The sequence below is a fragment of the Elephas maximus genome, chromosome 5 (assembly GCF_024166365.1).
Source record: "Elephas maximus indicus isolate mEleMax1 chromosome 5, mEleMax1 primary haplotype, whole genome shotgun sequence".
NCBI classification, from domain to species: domain Eukaryota; kingdom Metazoa; phylum Chordata; class Mammalia; order Proboscidea; family Elephantidae; genus Elephas; species Elephas maximus.
The window spans coordinates 78,605,941-78,629,880 of NC_064823.1; the positions used below are offsets into that span (position 1 = coordinate 78,605,941).

At 40.3% G+C, this 23,940-nt stretch overlaps 1 protein-coding gene across 4 annotated transcripts in view; it reads right to left on the reverse strand.

The window, feature by feature from the left end:
* FRAS1 (Fraser extracellular matrix complex subunit 1) overlaps positions 1–23,940 on the reverse strand; it is a 532,476-nt gene that overhangs the window by 33,672 nt on the left and 474,864 nt on the right. For all 4 annotated transcript variants that reach the window (XM_049885934.1, XM_049885933.1, XM_049885936.1 and 1 more), the window contains 8 exons: positions 22,057–22,244; positions 20,297–20,572; positions 17,059–17,291; positions 13,496–13,656; positions 10,675–10,889; positions 6,329–6,479; positions 5,392–5,499; positions 4,055–4,214 (listed from right to left, as the gene is read on the reverse strand). In XM_049885934.1, the coding sequence (XP_049741891.1) occupies positions 4,055–4,214; positions 5,392–5,499; positions 6,329–6,479; positions 10,675–10,889; positions 13,496–13,656; positions 17,059–17,291; positions 20,297–20,572; positions 22,057–22,244 (1,492 nt within the window). The remainder of the gene's footprint in view (positions 1–4,054; positions 4,215–5,391; positions 5,500–6,328; positions 6,480–10,674; positions 10,890–13,495; positions 13,657–17,058; positions 17,292–20,296; positions 20,573–22,056; positions 22,245–23,940) is intronic.

A 23,940-nucleotide genomic window follows, 5' to 3' on the forward strand; every position in this document is an offset into this window, starting at 1 on the left:
AAGCTAGATAACTGGAATCTTCTAAAAATTAAACATTTATGCTCATCAAAAGATTTCACCAAAAGAGTAAAAAGAGAACCTACAGACTGGGAAAAAAAAATTTGACTATTACAACATCAGACAAAGAGTACTTTGTCTGATTTGTGATAAAATCTACAAGAAAACCAACACTTTTACAAACAAAAAGGTAAATAATTGAATTGAAAAATGGGAAAAGGAAATGAACAGACACTTCACCAAAGAAGACATTCAAGCAGCATACAGACACGAGGAAATGCTCGTGATCACCAGCTGTTAGAGAAATGCAAATCAAAACGACAGTGAGACACCACCTCACCCCTGCATTATTGGCATGAATCAAAAAAACAGGAAATAACGAATGTTGGAGAGGCTGCGAGGAGATCAAAACTCTTATGCACCACTGGTGGGAGTGCAAAATGATACAACCATTTTGGAAGATGATATAGTGCTTCCTTAGAAAGCTAGAAATAGAAATACCATATGATCCAGCAATCCCACTCCTAGGAATATATCCTAGAGACATAAAAGTCACCACACGAATAGACATATGCACACCCATGTTCATTGCAGCATTGTTCACAACAGCAAAAAGATGGAAACAACCTAGGTACCCATCAACAGATGAATGGATAAACTGTGGTGCTTACACACAGTGGAGTATTATGCAATGATAAAGAACAACAATGAATCCGTGAGGAGTTTCATAACATGGATGAACCTGGAGGGCGTTAGGCTGAGTGAAATAAGTCAATCACAAAAGGACAAATATTGTATGAGACCACTACCGTAAAAACTCATGAAAAGGTTTACACACAAAAAGAAACAATGTTTGATTGTTACATGGGTGGGAAGGGGTGGGAATGGAAAAACACTAAACTAAATAGACAATAGATAAGTAGTAACTTTGCTGAAGAGTGATACAGTACACAATACTGGGGAAGCCAGCACAACTTGTACAAGGCAAGGTCATGGAAGCTCCACAGACACATCCAAACTGCCAGAGGGACCAAATTGCTGGGCTGAGGGCTGTGGGGACCATGGTCTTGGGGAACATCTAGCTCAATTGGCATAACATTGTTTATAAAGAAAATATTCTACATTCTACTTTGGTGAGTAGCATCTGGGGTCTTAAAAGCCTGTGAGCAGCCATTTAGGATATTCCACTGGTCTCACCCCTTCGGGAATGAGGAAGAATGAAGAAAACTAAAGATACAAGGGAAAGATTAGTCCAAAGGACTAATGGACCACATCTACCACAGCCTCCACCAGACTGAGTCCAGGACAACAAGATAGTGCCTGGCTACCACCACTGACTGCTCTGACAGGGATCACAACAGAGGGTCCAGGACAGAGCTGGGGAAAAATACAGAACAAAATTCTAACTCCAAAAGAAAGACCAGGCTTGCTGGCCTGACAGAGACTGGAGAAGCCCTGGGAGTATGGCCCCTGGACACTTTATCAGCTCAGTAATAAAGTCACTTCTGAGGTTCACCTTTTAGCCAAAGACTGGACAAGCCCTTAAAACAAAATGAGAGTAAAAGGGCACACCAACCCTGGGGCAAAGACTAGAAGGCAGGAGGGGACAGGAAAGTTGGTAATAGGGAACCTAAGGTTGAGAAGGGAGAGTGTTGACATGTCGTGGAATTGTTAACCAATGTCAAAAACAATATGTGTACTAACTGTTTAATGAGAAACTAGTTTGTTCTATAAACTTTCATCTAAATGAAAATAATAAAATAATAAATGAAAATAATAAAAAGAATTTGGACTTCATCTTGTAGGCAATGGGGAATCAGCAGAGGAACTAAAGAAGGACAGTTTCTATGCCTATAAATTGGGCCAAAGTGTATGAATAATCTCATAAAGCTCTATGAAGAATCTCCTTGAAGATTATTATGTATTGATTTCCAAGAAATCACTATTAAAAAAACCTGATATAAGATCACAAATTTATAATTAAATTTTTTTTTAATTATTTAAGATATGTTCTTAGCACAATATGTATATACAGCCCAAAAAACTTAATAAAATCTCAGTTTCCAAGTCTTGATCCTACCACTTCTTAATAGTAAAACTGGAACAAGATTTTAAAGCTAACTATGGATTTTTTATGGATTTTTTTATGGATTATAATTTTATCATCTATAAAATGGGGATAATAATACATAAGACAGACTCCATTATCCTTTTCATGGTAATAGTTTTTTTTTGTTTGTTTCTCTTAGTTGATTAAATTTTTTTCATTGTGCTTTAGACAAAGGTTTACAGAGCAAATTAGTTTCTCATTAAACAATATACATATTGTTTTGTGACATTCGTTGCCAACCCCATGATGTGTCAACACTCTCCCCTTTTCAACCTTAGGTTCCCCATTACCATTCATCCAGCTTTTCTGTCCCCTCCTGCCTTCTTGCCCTTGCCCCTGGGCTGGTATGTCCATTTAGTTTTATATACATGGTGAAGCTACGTGTGTTACTGTTTGTTTTACGGGCCTGTCTAATATTTGGTTGAAGGGTGAAGCTTAGGAGTGACTTCAGGACTGAGTTAAGTGTGATGGGGGCCATACTCTTGGGGTTTCTCCAGTCTCTGTCAGACCAGTAAGAATGGCCTTTTTTTTCTTTTTTTGTGAGTTAGAATTTTGTTCTGCGTTTTTCTCCAGCTCTGTCCAGGATTCTCTGTGGTGATCCCTGTCAGAGCAGTCAGTGGTGGTAGCTGGGCACCATCTAGTTGTGCTGGACTCAATCTGGTGAAGGCTGTGATAGCTGTGGTCCGTTAGTCCTTTGGACTAATCTTTCCCTTGTATCTTTCATTCTCCTTGCTCCAGACAGGGTGGGAACAGTGGAGTATCTTAGATGGCCTCTCACAAGCTTTTAACACCCCAGATGCTACTCACCAGAGTCGGATGTAGGACATTTTCTTTATAAACTATGTTATACCAATTGAGCTAGATGTTCCCCAGGACCATGGTCCCCAGCCCTCAGCCCAGTAATTCAGTCCCTGAGGGAGTTTGGATGTGTATATGAAGCTTCCATGTTCTTGCCTTGGTCAGATTGTGCTGGCCTCCCCAGTATTGTACACTGTCTTACCCTTCGCCAAAGTTACCACTTGTCTATTGTCTAGTTAGTGTTTTTCTCTCCCTCGTGACCATCAAAGATTGTTTCTTTTTGTGTGTAAAACTTTTCATGAGTTTTTATAACAGTGGTCTCATACAGTATTTGTCCTTCTGTGATTGACATATTTCACTCAGCATAATGCCCTCCAGATTCATCCATGTTGTGAGATTTTTCCAGATTCATCATTGTTCTTTATCGTTGCATAATATTTGATTGTGTGTATGTACCATGGTTTACCCATTCATCTGCTAATGGACACTTAGGTTGTTTCCATCTTTTTGCTATTGTGAATAATGCTGCAACGAACATGCATGTGCATGTCTATTCATGTGACAGTTCCTATTTCTCTAGGATATATTCCTAGAAGTTCATGGTAATAGTTTTAATTGTTGTTTTCTCAATCATTCCTTTACTATATTTACCCAGTTCCTATTCTACCTCTAAATTGAGCACGGGAGAGGAATAACCCTTCTATTTTATAGGACATTGGACCGTCAGGGTGACATATGGACCTAATAGCCAGAGATCCTGGATTTTGCACTGGTTGTGGTAACTGGAGTGGAATTCCTTTCTTATACCAGAGTTTTAATGTGACACATTTCCCAGATTCCCTTGCAGGTAGATGTGGCCATGTGACTAAGTTCTAGCCAATGGGGTATGAGTGGAAGTGATGTGTGCCCTCCCTGATCTTACCCTTGTAACTGGGTGAGCACTTTCTGGCTTATACATTAGAAGTTGATCTGAGCTACTCTTGTTTCCTTTGATATTTTCCAAAAGGCTATTTCTAACCTATTTTGCCTATGGAACCTCCTTTTAAAACAGAAATTCAGCCTTTGAAGATAGCCCTGTTTCTCAAGCTCCTTAAAGAAACCAAAAGCATTTTCAGATCCAACCCTGGAAGCCTTTAACCCTGTATTCACCTGTTGTAGGAGCTAGTGGCTCTCCAGAGTTGATATGGAGAATCAAAAGTCTGAGCACTCCATAGAAGCTGCAGATCAAATTCAATTCCTCCTAGGTGGTCTGGAGTCAATATGAAAGATTTGACATCAGGCAGTGTGTGGTGCTCCATCACAAACTGTCCTGTTTCAAGAGAAAATACACACACTTGTGAGTTTTATTGCACTCATGGTGAAGCCCTACAAAAGCATAACAACTAAATTAATGTTCTTTTACCAAACCATTAGGGTTATACTCTTTCACCCCTTAGAATATCTTCTGTACTGATTGGGACAGCATGGCAGCTTACCCCAGCCCATCAGCCTGCTTGTGATGGTCATTATGATTATACTTGTTTATAAACAATATGGATGTACCTTGTGGAAATGGTGCTAATGAGCATATTCACAATAATAAAACCCACCCAGTGCTGTCAGGACAGAGTTCACAATTATAGGAGTCTTTATAAACAATGAACACCCAGTACATTTAGCTTTGAATTCTAACCAATTCTTAGAGGTAGAAAGGTCTTGGTAGCTCATAAATAGAAAAATTAAAGTTGGGTGAAAATCACATTTAGGGCCACATAAGTCATTGGTGGAAGGGGACAATCATAAACATCGCTAAAAAAGTAAAAGTTAATCAGCAAGATACCTCCACTCTTTAAAACAGTACTGATATATTGTCATGAATAAATAAAAATAGACTATTCTAGATTTAGGAGCCTTGACGGCGTAGTGATTAATTGCTATGGCTGATAAACAAAAGGGCAGCAGTCCAATTTCATCAGCTGCTCCCTGGAAACCCTATGGGGCAGTTCTGCTCTGTCCTTTAGGGTTGCTATGAGTTGGAATTGACTCGATGGCAACAGGTTTTTTTTTTTTTTTTTTTTTGGTTTTTCTAGATTTAAAGAGATATGACAACCAAATGCAATGTATGGACCTTAATTGGATCCTAGTTCCTTTTCTAAACAGATATAAAATAAATATAAAACAAATAAAAAAAACTTGTGGAATGATAGAGGAAATATAAATAGGGACTAGATATTATTGAGTCAATACTAAATACCTTGGATGTGATAATGGTATTGTGATTACGTAAGAGAATGTCCTTGTTCTTAGGTGATGCCTACTAAAGTATTGGGAGAAACTGACACTAAATGGTGTGGTTAAAGAAAAAAAAAAAAGGTGTGTGTGTGTACATACATGTAAAGCAAAATGTTAACAACTGTTGAATCTAAGTAGAGGGTCTATGTTTTTCATTGTTGTATTCTTTCAACTTTTCATAATAAAAAGTTGGAAAAAAATAGCGCTGATATTACCTCTGAATTTGGCGTGGGTCTTGAATTCAATGACAAGCCGACCATCCTCTCGAATATAGATTCTGATTATCTGAAGCCTTGCAGAGAGCACACTGTCTGTCTGGATTCCTGGGCAGGCATCGTAACATAACATCCAAGTTAGGGCATGAGAAGCCCTCCTAGACAGTGATCTACACGTAGTTATCCTAGAGACATCTCTAAGTACAGCTGCACATTTATTTGAATGTAACTTGAGAAAATTAACTGTCACATTAATATATAGTCTATTTAGAGATATTTACAAATTAAAATTATAAAACAGATCATTCCACTTGGTTCTTTTTTAATAGCTCCATTTACTTTTCAGAGGAGTCGCTAGAGTAGTACAAATGGTTAACACCCTTGGCTGCTAACCAAAAGGCTGGAGGTTTGAGTCCATTCAAAGTCACCTCGAAAAAGGCCTGGTGATCAACTTTGACCATTGAAAACCCTATGGTGCATAGTTCTTCTCTGGCACACATGGGGTCACCATGAGTCAGAATTGACTTAACTGCAACTGGGGTTCATGGTTATTTCTTAGAAAACCTAACAACATGGCTCGCACCACTGGTAACCAGCAGAAAATGAACATGATTATGCTATGAAAGAGCACACCTCTGAATCTCTAATGGGCAGTATAGGATCCGTCTGTCACTTGCCACCCTCTACTCTGGGACCTAGCTATCTGGGCTGAATTCTCCAAATATGGAGGCCATCCAGCATCAGTATATATGGATCTCTCTCTCTTTTTTTTTTTCCAGGAACCCAGCACTGCATATTTTCCAGGCTTGAGGCGGCCCTCCTTTGACTGTGTACAGGACAAGAGGATGAGGAATGCAGCAAATGTTAACAGTCACTACTTATCTTTTAATTTTGCTTGAGTGTATGGTAGGAATAGGTAAGGTGTCGATGGGTATACCTGTTCTCCAGAGAACAGTGTCATAGAAGAAGGAAAACTCCATCTCGGTGTGGTGCTCTAAGGAGGCCCAGCCCCTGGGTGCTGTCACATATATGTAGGAGACATAGAGAGGCACGTGCACCGTCAGGAACGACTGAGCAGAGTCTCTCACCTGCCAAGCAAACAGTGTGCACACAGGAAGGGTTAGTTCTTCCCTAAGAAGGTACGTGATCATTATATCTTGGTTCAGTTTTCATTCACTCATTTATAGTAACTCACTATTAATCAAGTACCTATGGTTACGTTAGGTACCGTGCTAGGAGCCAGGGACTGAGCAGTGGGAAAAAACAAAATCATTCCCCTTGTAGAACATATAAGGAGCCCTGGTGGAGAAACGGTTAAGCACTCAGCTGCTAACTGAAAGGCAGCTCAAACCCACTCAGAAGCACTATGGGAGAAAGACCTGGTGACCAGATTTGTAAAAATTACAGCCAAGAAAACCCTACGGGGCAGTTCTATCCTGTAACACATGGTGTTGCCATGAGTTGGAATCAACTTGACGACAACTAAAACAACATGGAATGTATAGCTTAGCGAAGGACGCACATCTGTGCAACTTCCAGGCTTGAGGTGGTCCCCACTTGGATGTATACAGGACAATAGAATGAGGAATAAAAAAGCAAATACATAGATGATCTAATGTCAAATAGTGAGAAATGCTATGAAGAAAATAAAGTGGGTGTTTTTGTAATGCCTCAGATATTTACTAGTACACTTTGAAAATAAAGTAAGATAAGGGGATGGAAGTGACCAGCATGCTTCTTTAGACAGGGTGATCTGGGAAGGCTTTTCTGAGGAGGTGACACTTGAACGAAAACACTTTTGAAGAGAATGAGCAAAGTTCAGGCTTAAATTTTCACTGCATGATTTCTAGAAGCCTTGGTCAAAATTTTAAAGTGTCACGATTATTCCCAAAAGATGGACCTGGCATAGCTGGGATCTACCATTCAGTACCTACTCCCTCAGCTGACTGTGCTTGCCAGTGTCCTGAAGGAGAGCCCGAATCAATCATGATCAGGAAGATGCCCAAGTCTGGACCCAGGGATTAACATGTACTGGACTCAGGATATTTTAGTGAATACTCATGTCTCCTGCTCTTGGAGCGTAGGTCATGGGCCTTGGATGTCACATCCAGCAAACTTACAATCAGACAGCTCAGAGCTGTTGACATGATGGATGAAACTTGGATAATGTTTCCTTCCCGAAGAATGCTTTGGTGAAACAATCGTATCTCTAACGGAGCACTTTTAAGTGGGTCCCTGTTACTGCTATTCATTTGGCTCAAGAATTTTTATTTTTATTTTATTTTACTATGCAGTGAACGGCAACAAAATATTAGTGGAAATTTCATGGTGAAGTTAACTGCCTATACAGGGGGTTGGCTTATTTCCAGTTTTTAAAATATGTATATTTTTATCTTTCATCCATAAATATATTTCTTTCATAACCCAAAAAAGTTTAGTTTAAAACACTTTTGTCATTGGCCAAATACTATAATATGATGTGGAGCTTTTCTTTTGTGTGAAAACACAGTGTAATGTTTTTATGAGAAATGTAAAGTGTTTAACTACAGGGAAGAGAAAAATGCCTTATATATCTACATTTAAGACATCAAAAAATTTTTCAAAAAGACTTTTTTCATATTCAAATTTGTCAGGGATTTAAAATTGGATGCCAAAACGTTACTGCCTGCATTTTCATTTCATAATCCCTTTCTGAAAGGTCTTATTCTGTTCTCTTTAGAAAATGTCCAGGTTTTTTTCCTGGACCTCACACTATGCTCTTCTCCCTAATACACAGGTTTTGCTAAATACTCTTGCCCCAGTTTCACAGTTGTTGATATCAGAACCTCAGTAAATTCTCTCATTCATTGGTAAAATTTATTTTCACTTCTCTGTTTCTGTTAATTCTCCTTTAAGCTTCGTATTACTTGTTGTTGTATGCTGTTGAGTTCATTCTGATTCATAGCGACCCTATATGACAGAGTAGAACTGCCCTGCACAGTTTCCTAAGCTGTAATCTTTATGGGAGCAGAGTGCCACATCTTTTCTCCTGCAGAGCTGCTGGTGAGTTCGAATCACCAACCCTTCAGTAAGCAGCTGTGCACTTAACCATTGTATCACCAGGGCTCTTCTGATAATCATTAACCACACTGCCATCAAGTCATTTCTGACTCATAGCGACCCTATAGGACACAGTAGAACTGCTCCATAGGGTTTTCCAAGGTTGTAATCTTATGGAAGCAGACTGCCACATCTTTTTCCTGCAGAGCCGCTGGTGGTTTGAATGCTGACCTTTGAGTTAGCAGCCAAGCACTTGACCACTGCGCCACCAGGGGTCCTTTTTATATTACTTAAAAAAAAAAAAATACTCCTTAAACAAAATAAAAGACAAATATTTACTACACATATATTTTGTGCCAGACCCTGTACTAGGTGTCTTCTCATATGTTAGGATTATCAGTCACAATTCCAGGTGAGGTTCAGAGAGGTTATATCTCATCCAAATCTACTGATGTTTGATATGGAAAATTTGAACTAGGGCTTGGTTTCATTTTCTACCATGCATCAGCTGTTTCAACTATTTTTTTAAAAAACAGACAACAATGAAGTACTTCTGTGTATATATTCTTTCTGGTGTTTATTTAAGAAGTGAAAGATACATAATAAAAGAAGAAATCCCTATCCTTAAGATATTTATTTATTTATTTTATTGTGCTTCAAGTGAAAGTTACAGCTCAAGTTAGTTTCTCATAGGAAAATTTATACACGTATTGTCATGTGACCCTAGGTGCTATCCCCATAATATGTCAGCATACATCTGCTTTCCACTCCAGATTTCCTGTGTCCATTCAACCAACTCCTGTCCCTTTCTGCCTTCTCATCTTGCCCCCAGACAGAACCCGCCCATTTAGTCTCACTTTTTTTTTTTAATCTACTTGAACTAAGAAGCACACTCTTCACGAGTATCATATCTTATAGTCCAGTCTCTAGTATTTTGTCTGAAGAGTTAGCTTTGGGAATGGTTTCAGTTCTGGGTTAACAGAGAGTCCAGGGCCATGTTTTCCGGGGTTCCTCCAGTCTCAGACCATTAAGTCCGGTCTTTTTACTAGAATTTGAGTTCTGTGCCCTACTTTTCTCCTGCTCCGTTGGGGAATCTCTGTTGTTTTTCCAGTCAAGGCGGTCATTGGTGGTAGCCAGGCACCATCTAGTTCCTTTGGCCTGTCTTGAGATTTTTAAATATATTTTGAACAAAAATGTCCAAAAAAAATGCAATTGAAGTAAAATCATGGAAAGTAGAGAGTACTAATATTTGAAGTGTCAGGAGAGAAACAAATCACTTAGTTTTGCATTTTCAAAAGTGACAGCAGGTTATGTAACTGCAGAAGCAGAAACAAACCCTAAACCTGCCTTAAAACTCTATTCAGTAGAGGGCAGTAGTGTATACAAAATGAGAGGGAATCACAAATGAGAGGCATCACATGAAAACAAAACAAATTTTAGTGATAGATACTTTTACAAAATGATTTCTCTAATTCCTGCACAAGTTCCCTCCTTGAGTGTGGATAAACCGCATTGGAAATGAAGACCACACATTTAAGTAACTTTTAGCTCATTGAGGTAACTGCTCAAAATTGGGAAGAACCAACTTTAGGATTAAATTTTCCCACAAGAACGGATGAGCCTGGTCTCACTGACACATTGATGCAAGTGCACTTCTAGAACCCTGGCTTCTTACTATTACATTTCCTATAGTCATTAATGTATAATGACTATTAAAAAAAAAAAAGTGTATTTTTACAGGGGTTCTCAGTTTGGAATAGGAATGAAATCAAAGCATTTAAAACAATTCTCTCTGTCTAATGTTTAGGGTAACATTGCTTTTCTTGTCTCCTGAAATATAGGGTGTACCACAGTCATCCTGGCTCATTTCCCCAGGTGAAGAGAATACATCTGTATACTCCAAACCCTATCATCAAAGGTAAATCTTTTCAACTTTCCAAAATACACCCAGAGGGAAAAATATATATACCAGAGAAGTAAATATGATGAATTTTATATAAATGCCTGTGCCCAACTGTAATTTTCTTTCACATTAATTTGATTTAGAAGACTTTTGAGGTTTTCCTTGGCCATGATACTGCCAAGGTCTTTCTTGAGGTACTTATAAAGAAGACTCCTCTAGTTGGTTGGCCCAGCATCGCGGGCCACTGGATACAAAGTGCTAACTGAAGTACTTCAGAAACAGACAAGTGTGAGCATGATACCCATATACACAGTCCTCAAACAAGCCCATGGAGCACCCACCTGGAAGTCAGCAGTTACAGACCCTCCACAGACATCAATTAACTCTGTCATGTCGTAATAAGCATCAAAGGTCCAGACACAGCTCTTTAGGTTCAGGTGTTTGTAGAGCTGGATGGTTTTTGGCTCCCGCACACTGGGGTCAAACTGGAAGGGGCGGTCGTAGCCAGGACCCAGGGCAGTGCTGCCATACACCATATCATCCAGGAACCCTGCCTCTGTAGGGGAGGGAAGGAACAAGCAATGGTAACTCAGTCTGCTGACTTGCCCCTTATACTTGGTTGGATAAAAAAAAACAGTTGCTGTAGAGTTCATTCCAACTCACTGAGACCCCAAGTGTGTCAGAGCAGAATTGTGCTTCATGGGATTTTCAATGGCTGTGATGTTTCAGAAGCAGACTGTCATGCCTTTCTTCAGAGGTGTCTCTGGGTGGATTTGAACCATCAGCCTTTAAGTTGGAGGCCAAGTGTTTAACTGTGCCACCCAGAGACTACTTGGTTGGTTTGTGCCACCCAGAGACTACTTGGTTGGATAGTGTCTCCCAAATTCATGTCCTTCCCAGAAACTTATTTGGAAACAGGGTACTTGCAGATGTAGTTAGTTAAGATGAGGTCATACTAGAGTAAGGCTGGTCACTAATCCAATATTACTGGTGTCCTTATAAGAAGAGACACAGAGATACAGGGAGAATACCAGGTAAAGAGGGAGGCAGTTATTGGAGTGATATGTCTACAAGCCAAGGAAGGCCAAGGATCACTGGCCTCCACCAGCAGCTAGGAGACAGGCATGGAACAGGCTTTGCCAGAGCCCTCAGAAGGAACATGTCCTTGCTAACACTTTGATTTCAGGCTTCTAGCCTCCAGAGCTGTGAGAGAATTAATTTCTGTTTTTTTAAATTAAAGCCACTCAGTTTGTGATACTTTATATAGCAGCCCTAGGAAACAAATGCACTTCTCCTGGCCAAGAAGCTGGGCTGGGAGAAAGGATGTACCCTTTTGACATTGAGAGTGCTTTCCCTCCATTTGGGACTGTATTAGTAGAGCAACTCCGGGCTCCCAAGGCACAGAGGGGTGCCGGGTGAGCTTGTGAACTGCCTGCTGCCCAGTGTTAAGTAGAGTAACTGAGTCCACAGACTTTTCTAAGACATTGCAGGAACCTAGGAAGAAAAGGTGAACAAATGATACCATGAATGAAGAAGTCAGAACTTGACGGAGAAAAACACATAGAAGCTTTGCCTGTTATGCCTGGCAAATCCAGCTCTAAGCTTCATAATCAGTCCTTGAAGATATGAGTTTCTTATATGAATTATTTATTGATGGATTATCTTTATTGTTAAGATTGATTTTTTTTTTTTTAACCGAATATATGGAAAGTTAACAAATGTTTGACTGCCTTTCCTCTTCCCTGTGGTTTCTGAACTCTTGGGGAAAAAAATCTTAATTTTGTGTGAATGGGTAAATAGCTCACTAATGATGTTTGACGAAATCCTGCCTGCTATAGGCAAAAATTAGTGATCAAATGCTGCCAAGTGAGTGAACTGTTCTAAATTAAGGAAAACCTTGGTCAGTGGTGAGTTGAATACAGAGGCAATTTTAAAATACTAGGGTTAAATTTTTATCATACTAAAAGTACTATTATAGTAGTCTGAAAGAATGAATACATTCCTTAGAACGCTTGATACAACACCCAACCATCTGTCTCACAAGAATGAGGCACTCAATGAACACATGTTGAATTTAATTGTTTTTGAGCAGGAAGAAGGGCAAAATTTCAGTCTTTAAAACACTAGCTACAAATGTGGACCAGTTGAACTTTCATGTGTAGCTCAGTAAATTACAATTTACATTCAACTAATTTCTACTGTGTATTTTTTTTTTATAAGACCTTTACTACCAAAAAGTGATGCTTAGTGAATATGAAAGAGCATATGAATGCCTTTCTATCTTCAAAAACAGTTAGACGACTCATCAGCTGTGAAGGAAGGAAATATCCCTTTAATGTGCGCTTGCTAAGGCAAATGGGAAGGACAGAATTCTTTGCAAAGTGAAATGTCTGCTGTGATGCGCGGCTCAGCTGTCAGCTCCTTCAGGGAGCTGTGCCTGAGGCTGTGCCCTTCCTGGAGCGGCACTCATCCTGTGGGCTGTAAGGTCTGGCCATTCTGGCTGAAGGTAGGATAAGTCTGAGGCACAATGTCTGTTCCAGAGCTTCCCACTGAGTTGGATGACGTTTTGTTGGTCCTGTATCACAGTTTTTTACTTCTGTTTAATCCTGCTTTCTCTTTTTCCCTTTAATAGATGTTGATCCCTAATATAAACACCTTATACCCCAAATTCTACCTCAGCTCCTGCTTCCAGAAAACCCACTCTGCAACATGTGTACTCTAGCTTTCTAAAGCTGGTATAATGGGATTTTAGAGTACAGATCCAAACGCGTTCACTATCGGGAAGGAAGGAACTAAAATGTACCATGATAGGTGCTTCACAAATGTCAACTCATTTCGTCCTCACCTTGGCTGGTAGCAATTGTTATCCTGGTGTTAGCAATAACAAAACAGTGGCTAGGGAGGTCAGGCTATGTTTGTTCAAAGTTGTATATACAGAGCGGAATAAGGTTTTGAGTCTAAGTCTGATTCCAAAGCCCTTGCTTTTGTTGCTTCACTTCATTCTTTCAAAGTCCAAGCTGCCTATGTTTGGATGCTTACTAAGAAGGAAAACTGTTAACACGCAGATTTTGAAGATCAGAGTTCCTCCCCAGTTCACCATAAACCTAAAGGCCCCTGAGTGGGGCTCGAGTGAGGAAACCAGCCCTGAACTCAGTCCCTCACCTGAAATGCCTCTCAGGTCGCGGGTAGTGACGAGATTGGAGCAGACATGCTGATGTCTGTAGATGGACTCGGATAACAGAAAGTGCAAGTTGTGCAACGGCATGGTGGAGATCAGGGGCAGCATTCCATCCTGGTGTGGGATTTGCACGGAGATGTGGATTCTAGGGGAAATTGGGGCAGAAATAAATGCTTAGCTGCATGCTATTGGGATCGTCATGAGTCAAGGACTGGCACGATGGCAGCTAACAATACCACTGACAGTTACTATGGTACATTTTTTTCTCATGATCCAATTCGTCTTCACCAATGAATTTACTCCATTTTTTCCCTCTGAAGCTTTCCATGTAGGATTTCTATCTGGACATGAGTTTGTGGGGGCCATGCAGGATTGCTTCCCCTCCTCCTAAATTCTCCAGACTCTGGACTTACAGAAATCAGTAATCATAGTTTTTTTGATTTTGTTTTTGTTTTGTTTTTTTCTTTTTTAAATAGAAGAAAAGATAACATCACTTCACAAATTAAAGCCTTCTGTGGCTTTAATTGGAAACTTTTTCCTCACAAGCTAAAGCTCACTGACTGATGCAGGTGCTGCTCCACTTCTCTGTTACAATGAATGTCTGTGAAAGGTGGGTAGGGCCAACCAGTTGCTGACTAGTCGCCTCTGCCTCATGGTGACCCCAAGTGCGTCAGAGCAGGACAGTGCTCCAAAAGGTTTTCAATGGCTGATTTTTCAGACATAGATCACAGCACCTTTCTTCCAAGGTGCCTCTGGATGGATTCGAACCACCACCTTTAGGTTAGCAGTTGAGAATGCGAGCCATTTGTACCACCCAGAGACTCCTGGGTAAGGTAGACACTCATACATTTTTAGTATTTGTTTGAGCCAAAAAGACACTGAGATCTTAAACTCTGAAGCCAACTTCTCTACCCAGCCAAGCATCTTAGAAATTAGTACCAGTAACTTACTACTCACCCTGTCTCTCCCCAACTGAAGTGGCTTCCTCTCCCCTTTCTGCCTTCAAGTTCCACTGACGCCCACGTCTCCAGAAATGCAGCCCTCCCTCATCTCAGTGTGCAGCAAGCCCTCCCTTAATCTACATTCTTCATCACTTAGGTAGCCTTCGCACCAGGAAATCTTTGACTTATCCATATTGCCTGCTATTTCTTGTGTGTTTACAGACTCTGTTTATCTTGCTTCCTCACCAAGGTGACAAGGACCATTTCCTTCACTTCGTTTTTCCAGAGCATGTAGTATACAATTCTAAATAAAAAATGATCTTAATAAATATCAGTAAAGACTGTGACACAACAGAGCTGTACTTATTGGCTGCAGTTCTTTTTTTTTTTTAATCGTACAAGTTCAAATTTTCACCATGTTTACTGAGGGTGCATTCTGGGTTTATACAGCTTGGCTCTCTGAGCAAAGAAAAACATTTTAAGAGGAAACAGGTCACAGGATATTGAAGTGGATGGCTCTTTTTCAAGAAAGGTGTCTCAAGTACCCTGAGAACTTTTGTTAGAGCTCTTTAACAAAAATAAATTTTAATCTGTTAGAAAAAGAGAAGGATTTGTGTATTCTTGGCTCCAAATTCAATTTTTTTAATGCAATAAACTCAGTTGTTCATAAAGGCACACACATACATACCATGAGGTTTAATGAATATGTATAACATACACTGAATTCTTTCAGCTATGCAAAAATGAAAACATCCACTTCCTATCATAATCACAGTAGCTTGGGGAAAAAAAAAGCACATCTGTCTGGTGACTTATAGTTTACATTTGTTCAACAGATATTTAACCCGTTGCTGTTGAGTGAATTCCGACTCATCAGAACCCTATAGGACAGAGTAGAACTGCCCCATTGGGTTTCCAAAAAGTGGTTGGTGGATTTGAACTGCTGACTTTTGGTTAGTAGCTGAGCTCTTAACCATTGGACCACCAGGGCTCCAACAGGTATTTAGTGGGTGTCTATTAGATACTAAAGAGCATTGTACTAGGTACAAGGGATGCAAAATAAATATAGTCGATCCTTATTATTTGCAGATTCCATATATGCAAATTCACCTGCTAGCAAAAATTTATTTGTAATGCCAAAATCCACACTCACGTGGCTTTCACAGTCATTTGTGGACACATGCAAAGCAGCAAAAAATTTGAGTTGCCGGACAAGTACGTTCCCAGCTGAGGGCCAACTAGGCAACACCCTGCCTTCTTGTTTTTCTTGTTTTGACTTTCATACTGTAAACAAGTGTTCTTTCTGCAGGATATCTAATGTCATGGTTCTTACATTTTTGTGTTCTTTGTTGATTTCACTATTTAAAATGGCACTCAAGCAGAGTTCTGAAGTACTGCCTAGTGTTCTTATGTTCCAGAAGGCTGTGATGTGCCTTACAGAGAAAATAGGCATGCCAGAAAGCTTTGTTCAGGTATGAGTCATATTGTTGTTGTGTGTGAGTTCAATGTTAATAAATCAATAATTTATATTAAATTAGGTGTCTTTAAACAGAAACACACATAAAAGAAGGTTACGTATGTATTGGTTGATGATCTGCAGGAACCTAACCCTGTATTTCCCCAAAGAGCGATGGTTAAGTATTCATAACTCACTGTTCATGTGACTTTATAAAACTAGTGTGAATAAAGAAAATCAACTGTAATCACAGTCCCCACCCTCAAGGACCTTACATTCTATTCTAGGGACAAAGAGAGAATGAATGATGGTGATGATCAGACAGAGGCATACGGGACTGCTAATGGAGCTTGCAGGGGCCCCAAAGTTGAACTGGGAGGGTGATGGAAAGGTTACTAGAAGAGATGCCATGATCTATTGAAGAATGATAAGATTTAGCTAGACTGAGTGGATGGGGACAAGAAGGAGTAATAACATGGGCAGAGTCATGCAGCCCTAAAAAATTTGAAACCATTGAGACTGGTGGGTGAAAATGACAAAGTCGGGGAGATGAGGCTAGTGAGATAGTGTTATGGACTGAGTTGTTTTCCACCAAGATATTGAACTCTTAACCACCTGTGCATGTGAAGGTGACCCTCCTTGGAAATAGGGTCTTTGAAGATGCTATCAGTTAAATTAACATGAGGTTATACCAGAGTAGTGTGGGTCCCAATCCAATCTGAGTGGTGTCTTTATAACAGAGGAGAAGAGACACAGAGAGACATACAGAGCAAAGACAGCCATGTGAAGCTGCATCTACAAGCCAAAGAAGGTCTGAAGCTTACAGAAAATAGCAGAGATAAGAAAGGATCTTCTCCTAGAGACTTTGGAGGGAGCATGGACCAGCTGATGTGTTGATTTGGACTTCTCGCTTTCAAACTGTGAGACAATAAACTTTTGTTGTTTTAAGACACCCACTTTGTGGTACCGTGTTACAGCATCCCTAGGCAACGGGTCAGATCTTGAGGGGCTCTGAGGAATTAAAGCTTTTTTTTTTTTTTTTGAAGTAGTCATTACCACTGTTTTTTTCAGAAGAATCGCTCATTGATCTGTCTTGGAAATCATACTAAGGATAGTCTGAGATTCACTTCACCTTCTCAATGTGCCTGACCTGTTTGGATGCTCCTTGTGTTTGACGTCCAGGTATTTCAAGGTTGCAATGAAGGACTGAGCCTGGAAGCCTCTAGCTGTCCCAGCCACCACAGGGGTGTGGCAGATAGCACTGTCTGTTCCGATGGTAACAATGTTGCTTCGTAAGGGGGTCCCCACATGGCCCACCTTGTCCACAGCCTTTGCCACACAGCGCACATGGAACCTTCGGCTAAAGTAAATGCTATCCAGTACCTACAGGGAAGAATAAAGCACCTGAGACATGATTATGCCACTTAAGTAGCTCCTTACGCTGTATCTTTTGGATGATAATATTAAAAAAGTTTCTGGCCCAAGGTAGCCTGTGAAGGCCGGCCACCCACCCATCCACCCACCCATCCACCCATCTATCCATTTATCTATCCATCCCAGTCATCAATCTATCCACCTAATGGATTCATTCATCACATAATTACTGAGTTTCTACTATGAGCCAGGGAGTAGGACACAGCAGTGAGTATTTACAGTTTAGGGGGGTAAGACATATACTAAGTTCAGCAAAAGGACTTCCCATCTGTTTTCCAGCCCCTCTGTCAAGCCTGGTTGGCTTCTATCTGGTGGTAGCCCTGTACCACCAGGTGAAGGGCTCCAAGTCACTTTTGATGAGGGCATAGTATCAGGATAGAGAGAAGAGATGCTTCCCTCCCAGGGGTTTTTATTTCTCTTTCCCTCCTGCTGCTACTCCACACACTGCCAAGGTTATAATAATGTCCAGGCTTAAAGCTGAGAACTTAGCCTCTAACACCCACTGGCTTTTGAAGGTCTTTTACTAGATTCTTTCAAGTTCCCAGACATACAGAAGCCATAATAGTGCTTACTTAATACACTAATCTATGCAGAGGTAACATAGGTCACCAGCACTTTAGGCTATATGTGCATACACAGGGAAGTACATAACAAGAAAAATTAATTAGTAGTTCTGTGTGCCATAGACCTCCCACAAAGCAATCATATAAACTTATAAATCCTACTCATGAAAACAATTTTCACTGAAGTCCATTAAAAATTAAAGAAGATTTTTCCATTAAAAATTTTTTAATTAGCTGCCAATGCTTTATGTATTTAAAAATACATGGACTTGGTTCAGAAGGGATTTGAGGAATCTTACAAAAATGCATACAATATAATGGTATTAAATAAGTAGTTGAAGAAATAATAATAAAGCAAGGGGAACCAGGGTAAAGGTTATCAGTCACCAATTCATTTTAAGAAGGAAAACTGAATCATAAATCATTGCACGAATCTGGTGCCGTTAAGAACGTGTCATATTTGGCTCAAATCAGTCCAAATTCTTTTCATGGTTTTGTTGAACAGAGAACTAGATACATATGAAACAATAAGCCATTAAGTCTTCCTATTTTAATTTTTAAATAATATAGAAGATGATTTAAATTTGGGCTAGATTATATTGCAAACCACCACCCATCTGTCAGTTTGTTGTACTGTGAAGACCTGCATGTTGCTATGATGCTCAAAGCTGTGCCACTGGTATTTCAAAAACCAGCACAGTCACCCATGGTGGACAGGTTTCAGTGAAGCTTCCACACTGAGACAGACTGGAAAGAAAGGTCTAGTAATCTACTTGCAAAAATTAGCCAACGAAAACCTATAGTTCACAACAGGACACCGTTCAACTCCCTTGCTTTGGACACATCGTCAGAAGTGATCAAGCGCTAGAGGAGGACATTGCTTTTGGTGAAGCAGAGGGCCAAGAGAGACCTTAGTGAGATGGCCTGGCACAATGGACTCGAATATGCTGGTGATCATGGGGAGGGCACAAGACTGGGCAACATTTTTTCTGTTGTACAAAAGGTTGTTATGAGTCGGAGGTGACTTGATGGCAGCTATCAATATTTGTGTTGCAGAAGAATGAATCTTCCGGGCTTTTTGAATAAGCTGTGCAAAGACAATGGATATGAGTGACCCTAATTTATTTGGAATCTCCCATCTACATGTAATAACTTTCCTCTGCTATTACCCCATCCAAGTGGGGTACTTAGTAAACTGAGAACAAACGATAGGTTTAAGGGGAAAATCTAGAGAAATGCTGTCTGAAAGAGATCTATGATTTCCTAAATTATTCCAGAAAAACCAAACCAAACCTGTGGCCATTGAGTCGATTCTGACTCATAGTGACTCCATAGGACAGAGTAGAACTGCCCCATAGGGATTCTAAGGACTAGCTGGCAGATTAGAACTGCCAACCTTTTTTCAGTTAGCAGCTGCACCACCAGGGGTCTTCCAAAACTACTAAGTAAATTAGTTTCAGACTATGTGCCAGATACGAGTTGAGCCTGAGTCTCAACTCCTTTCAGCCCTCTTTTGGAGAGGACAAGTTTCACTGATGTAACAAGTAGAGTCGCTTTAGTGGACTGCTTCATAAACTTAGGAAAACCATCACTGCTCATTATTCTCTGATGGTGACAGGTGTGTTGGTTTGGTCTTTAACTCCTTGAGTGCAGCAACTGCATTGTAAACTTTTCATGTCTTCCCACCAAAACAAAAAAACCAAACCTGATTTTGACTCATGGCCACCCCATGTGTTATAGAGTAGAACTGAGCTCCATAGGGTACTCTTGGCTGTGATCTGTATGGAAGCAGAATGTCAGGCCTTTGTTTTGTGGTACTGCTGGGTGGATTTGAACTGCCAACCTTTTGTTTAGTAGACGAGTGAAAACCGTATGTGTACTCAACAACTGTTTTATCCTTTTGTTCAATAATTGGGTCCTTATTATATGCTATCAATAGAAATGTGGTAAAACCCTTGGTCCATGTCGTCATGGAGTTGATATCCTAGTACCTAAACAATGATTGAAGATATGCGAAAAGAATACAAATCACTTAGTTGTTCCTATCTGGAATCTATGGCTTACTTTACCATTTATAGATCATTTTATATCTGATTTGTTAACGACCTTATCAAGTTAACGTCTTAACATCACATAGTTAAAGATAGGCAGAATCGGGATCTGTAAACAGGTCTTCTGACTACAAGCTCAGTTCTCTTTTACTACAACATATTACCTTTCCTTATATATAAGAATAAAAAGTCTGTGTGCATACTGCATGTATACTGTGTGTGCCTGCTTATGTTATTCCAAATGCCATGCATGGACCTTAAGGAATTTGAAACAGTCTGAGTAACAAAGAAAGATGCCAGTTCTCTTCCTTCCCAACTAGAGCTAGAGCCTCAGACCTACCATGTGGTTGACACTGGTGAATGGTGTGTTGTCGGTGATAGTCTCAAAGGGAGACCGGGCTCCATTGCCATCAGTCGGGGCAGCCACTTCCCAGCTGAACTGCATGGATGTCTGGTTGATGCCAGCCTCGCTGCAGCGCTCCTTCATGATGGCATACTTAGGGAAATGAGGGTCACAGGGGGTGACACAGACCAGTGGGTAGCCCGGGGAGGGGGATTTCTTGACTCCTTCCTTGGTAACCTCTTCCACGTGGTCATAGTCAGCAAGTGTGACGACCTACAAAACAGCAACAAAGTACCAGGAAGCGCAGAAAACTAAGGCTCCCTTACCCAGAGACCCACAAGATCCCTTAACTTCTAGAGATTCTTTAAAATGTAATAGGTTAAGTTTTTACAAAGCACCCAAAGTACCTGGTACCCTTAAAATATATTACAGATCTTGAGTGGTGGAAGAAATCCTATTACTGCTTGACTAAAAGCATGACTATCCTATTAATCTGATTCCCAAATCAAAGCCGCATCACTCATTGTGGAAAATAATTTTGTTTTCTTGCACACTGTAACCAAAGCTATATCAGGAATGGCAGTTGCTAGTTTAAAGTTGCATTAAGTTGTTAATGGTATATGGTAGCACATTTGGCAAAATAAATGTAAATGAAGGAAGTGGATTTCTTCCATGGCCAAATAAGAGACATACTTTGGAACAATCCTTCTCTTCTAATGTAAGAGAGTAGTTAGGGGTGGTTAGAAGGCTTATTCTCACTACATAATTATTATGGATTAAATTTCCCTTGGCAACCTCTAGGTATTTTCCTCCTAATTATGACATTGGTTAAATGTTTCATTCACTCCCAAATTGGGAGACGTGGTACTTCATCTCTAAAAAACTAATTCTATGTGTGTGGCAAGTATGCAGAATAATAGCTATGGGGTAGTATTGCTTCCTCGCTCTTACAGGTGCCTCTAAAAAATGAGAAGATTGGTTGTATTGCACTTTCAGCCTTTATCAGACTAAATCAACATGGATTGGTCTTTTTTTTTTTTTTTTTTTGGTGAAGATACACATAGCAATGCATACATCAACTCAAAAATTTCTACATGTACAATTCAATGACATGTGCTGCCTTTCTCGATATCCTTTTCCAAATGGTTTCACCATCATCAACACAAACTCAATGCCCCTTAAGATTCTCATCTAACCTTTTGAGTTGCTGTTGTTAATCTGATCTCATATAGATAATCCTTTAAAAGGACACAATGCTCAAGGTGGACATTCTTTTCTAATTAAGCTATTGTTTGGTTTAAGGGTGACTTCATGGGATAGTTTTGGTTTAAGGTTTAAAGATTTCCTCAGGGCAACAGTTTCAAGAGGGAAGGGGAATTAGAGTCATCCCGTTTCAATCCAGAAAGTCTGGATTCTCAACATGGCTTGGTTTTACTCTAATGCCAGAAGAGGGTTTCACACCATTGGTACTATTGACATTTTGGGGCCAGGTAATCCTTTGTTAGGAGGGCTGTTCTGTACACTGTAGGATATTTAGAAATGTCCTTGGCCTTTATCCATTAGAGGCACCTCCCCTCAAAATTGTGACATCCTAAAACATCTCCAGACATTGCCAAATATTCCCTGAAAGGGAGGGCAACAATCACCTTGTTAGAAGAACAAAGAAGTAGAGCATTGAAAGTCCTACTGCTCTCAAGCTCTCATCTATTAATCATTAAGACATAAAAGTGACATATTTTTCAGAGGAAGCAACTTACAATGGGTGGTGCTGGCAATATGAGGCTCCCTGCTGCCTCCTGGTCTAGAATCGTCACTGTGGCAGTAGTCACATCCCCGAGCACTGCTTCCACTGGGTCATCTGGCCCAAGGACTAGGGAGAAAGATTCATGCCATTCCCGGTCTTCATTGGACAAGATCTCGACTTTAAAAAAGATATGATCCACACCTTCATCAAGGACAGAATAAAAAAAGAGCAGAAGGTCCTCATTCGGTGACATATCCAAGAGAGTGCAGGTTGGCACTCCCAAGACTTGATGTTAAAATATGCCCTTTTGCTTTCAGAGGCTTTCTATAAATGCAGTGGCTGCTAATCACTATACCCCATCTCAAGTGAGGAATTTGTTTTATAGACCAGATTCCACCTGTGTTAAAGGCTCAGTATTGCAGATTTACTATTCAATACCATATGAGGATTAATGGCCCCTGCCTGACACTAGCTGGTGGTAATAAAAATCTATGATCCAAAATACTCTCCACCCTGGTTATGAGTCTTTTTGCTTAATTTTTTTCCCCTTTACAATTACGCATGAGCTCCTGTGTGGCTGGGAGCACTTGCATGCACAGACACCCTTCAAAGTTGTCTCCTGAGGAGCAATAGCTCAAAGGCTCCCTACCAGGCCAGTCTTCACAAAGAGGATAATGTGGAGCTTTAGCAGCCTAGGAGGAGGAGGGCTGAAGCCTTAGAAACTTTCTTCCTTATCTGTAAAATGGTTCCTTGAAGGTTCAAATAACCAGCTGATAGTTATAGGTCCCTTCCTCACCTCCCGTGGAGATCTGAGCTAGGCTACTTATGAGACCTGCCTTTCCCCCCAGATTCTTATGTGTAGATAAAGATGAAGGACATCTACCTTCCCAGCAAACACCAATCAGGCATACATGGGAGGGAGCCAAAAGCCCTTTGAAGCTTCAGGGATGGGAAAGAGATATACAGAAATCTTTAGCTCATTCCTGAGGGAGTCTTTTATCTATGTCCACTTCCCAAGGCATCTCTGAGAAGACCTTCTAACACTGTTGCCCACTTTTGGCTACACCACTAATGGTGCCCAAACCCACACCAGCCTAGGGCTACAGAAAAAGAAAAAAGTTATATGAGAAAACCTAGCATACAATTTGTCATGGATTGCATTGCGCCCACCCCCTTCCCCCCAAATATGTGCTGGAATTCTAACCTCTATATGGGTTGATGTAATCCCATTCGCGAATAGGGTTTTCTTTGTTATGTTAATGAGGTCTTATCAGTGTAGGGTAAGTCTTAAACCTAATCACTTTTGAGATGTAGACAGAGCAGATGAGACACAGAGAGAAGCAAGCAACACAAAGAGGGGAAGACAGATGCCATGTGGAGATTGCCAAAGAACTGAGGAACAGAAGCTGAAAGAGACAAAGGTTTTCCTTCATAGTTGACAGAAAGAGAGCCTTCCTCTAGTGCTGGTGCCTGAATTCAGATTTCTAGCCTCCTGAACTCTGAGAAAATAAATTTCTGTTCTTTAAAGTCATCCCCTTGTGATGTATCTGTTACAGCCGCACTAAGAAATTAGGATACAATTTAACCCTTTCCCTATCTCACTCTGCCCCATTCCTGTATAATACATCAGACAGTTAAGCAGTTGGTTGTGACTTGAATCCCATCTTTCTCTCCTCCCTGACTCTAGTCTAGCCTCTACATCTATCTCTAGGATAAACCTTATTTGGAAACCCCACAACAGGGTGCCTCATTTCCTAGTAGATGTTAAACCACTGAACACAGAGATGTGCCTTCCAGATTTTAGTAATCCCTGAAGGGCCCAGCACAGTGCTTTGTACTAATGTTTGTTGAATGATGCCAGTCATGCATATTTTTAAAAATCAAGGTCTCCTATCAC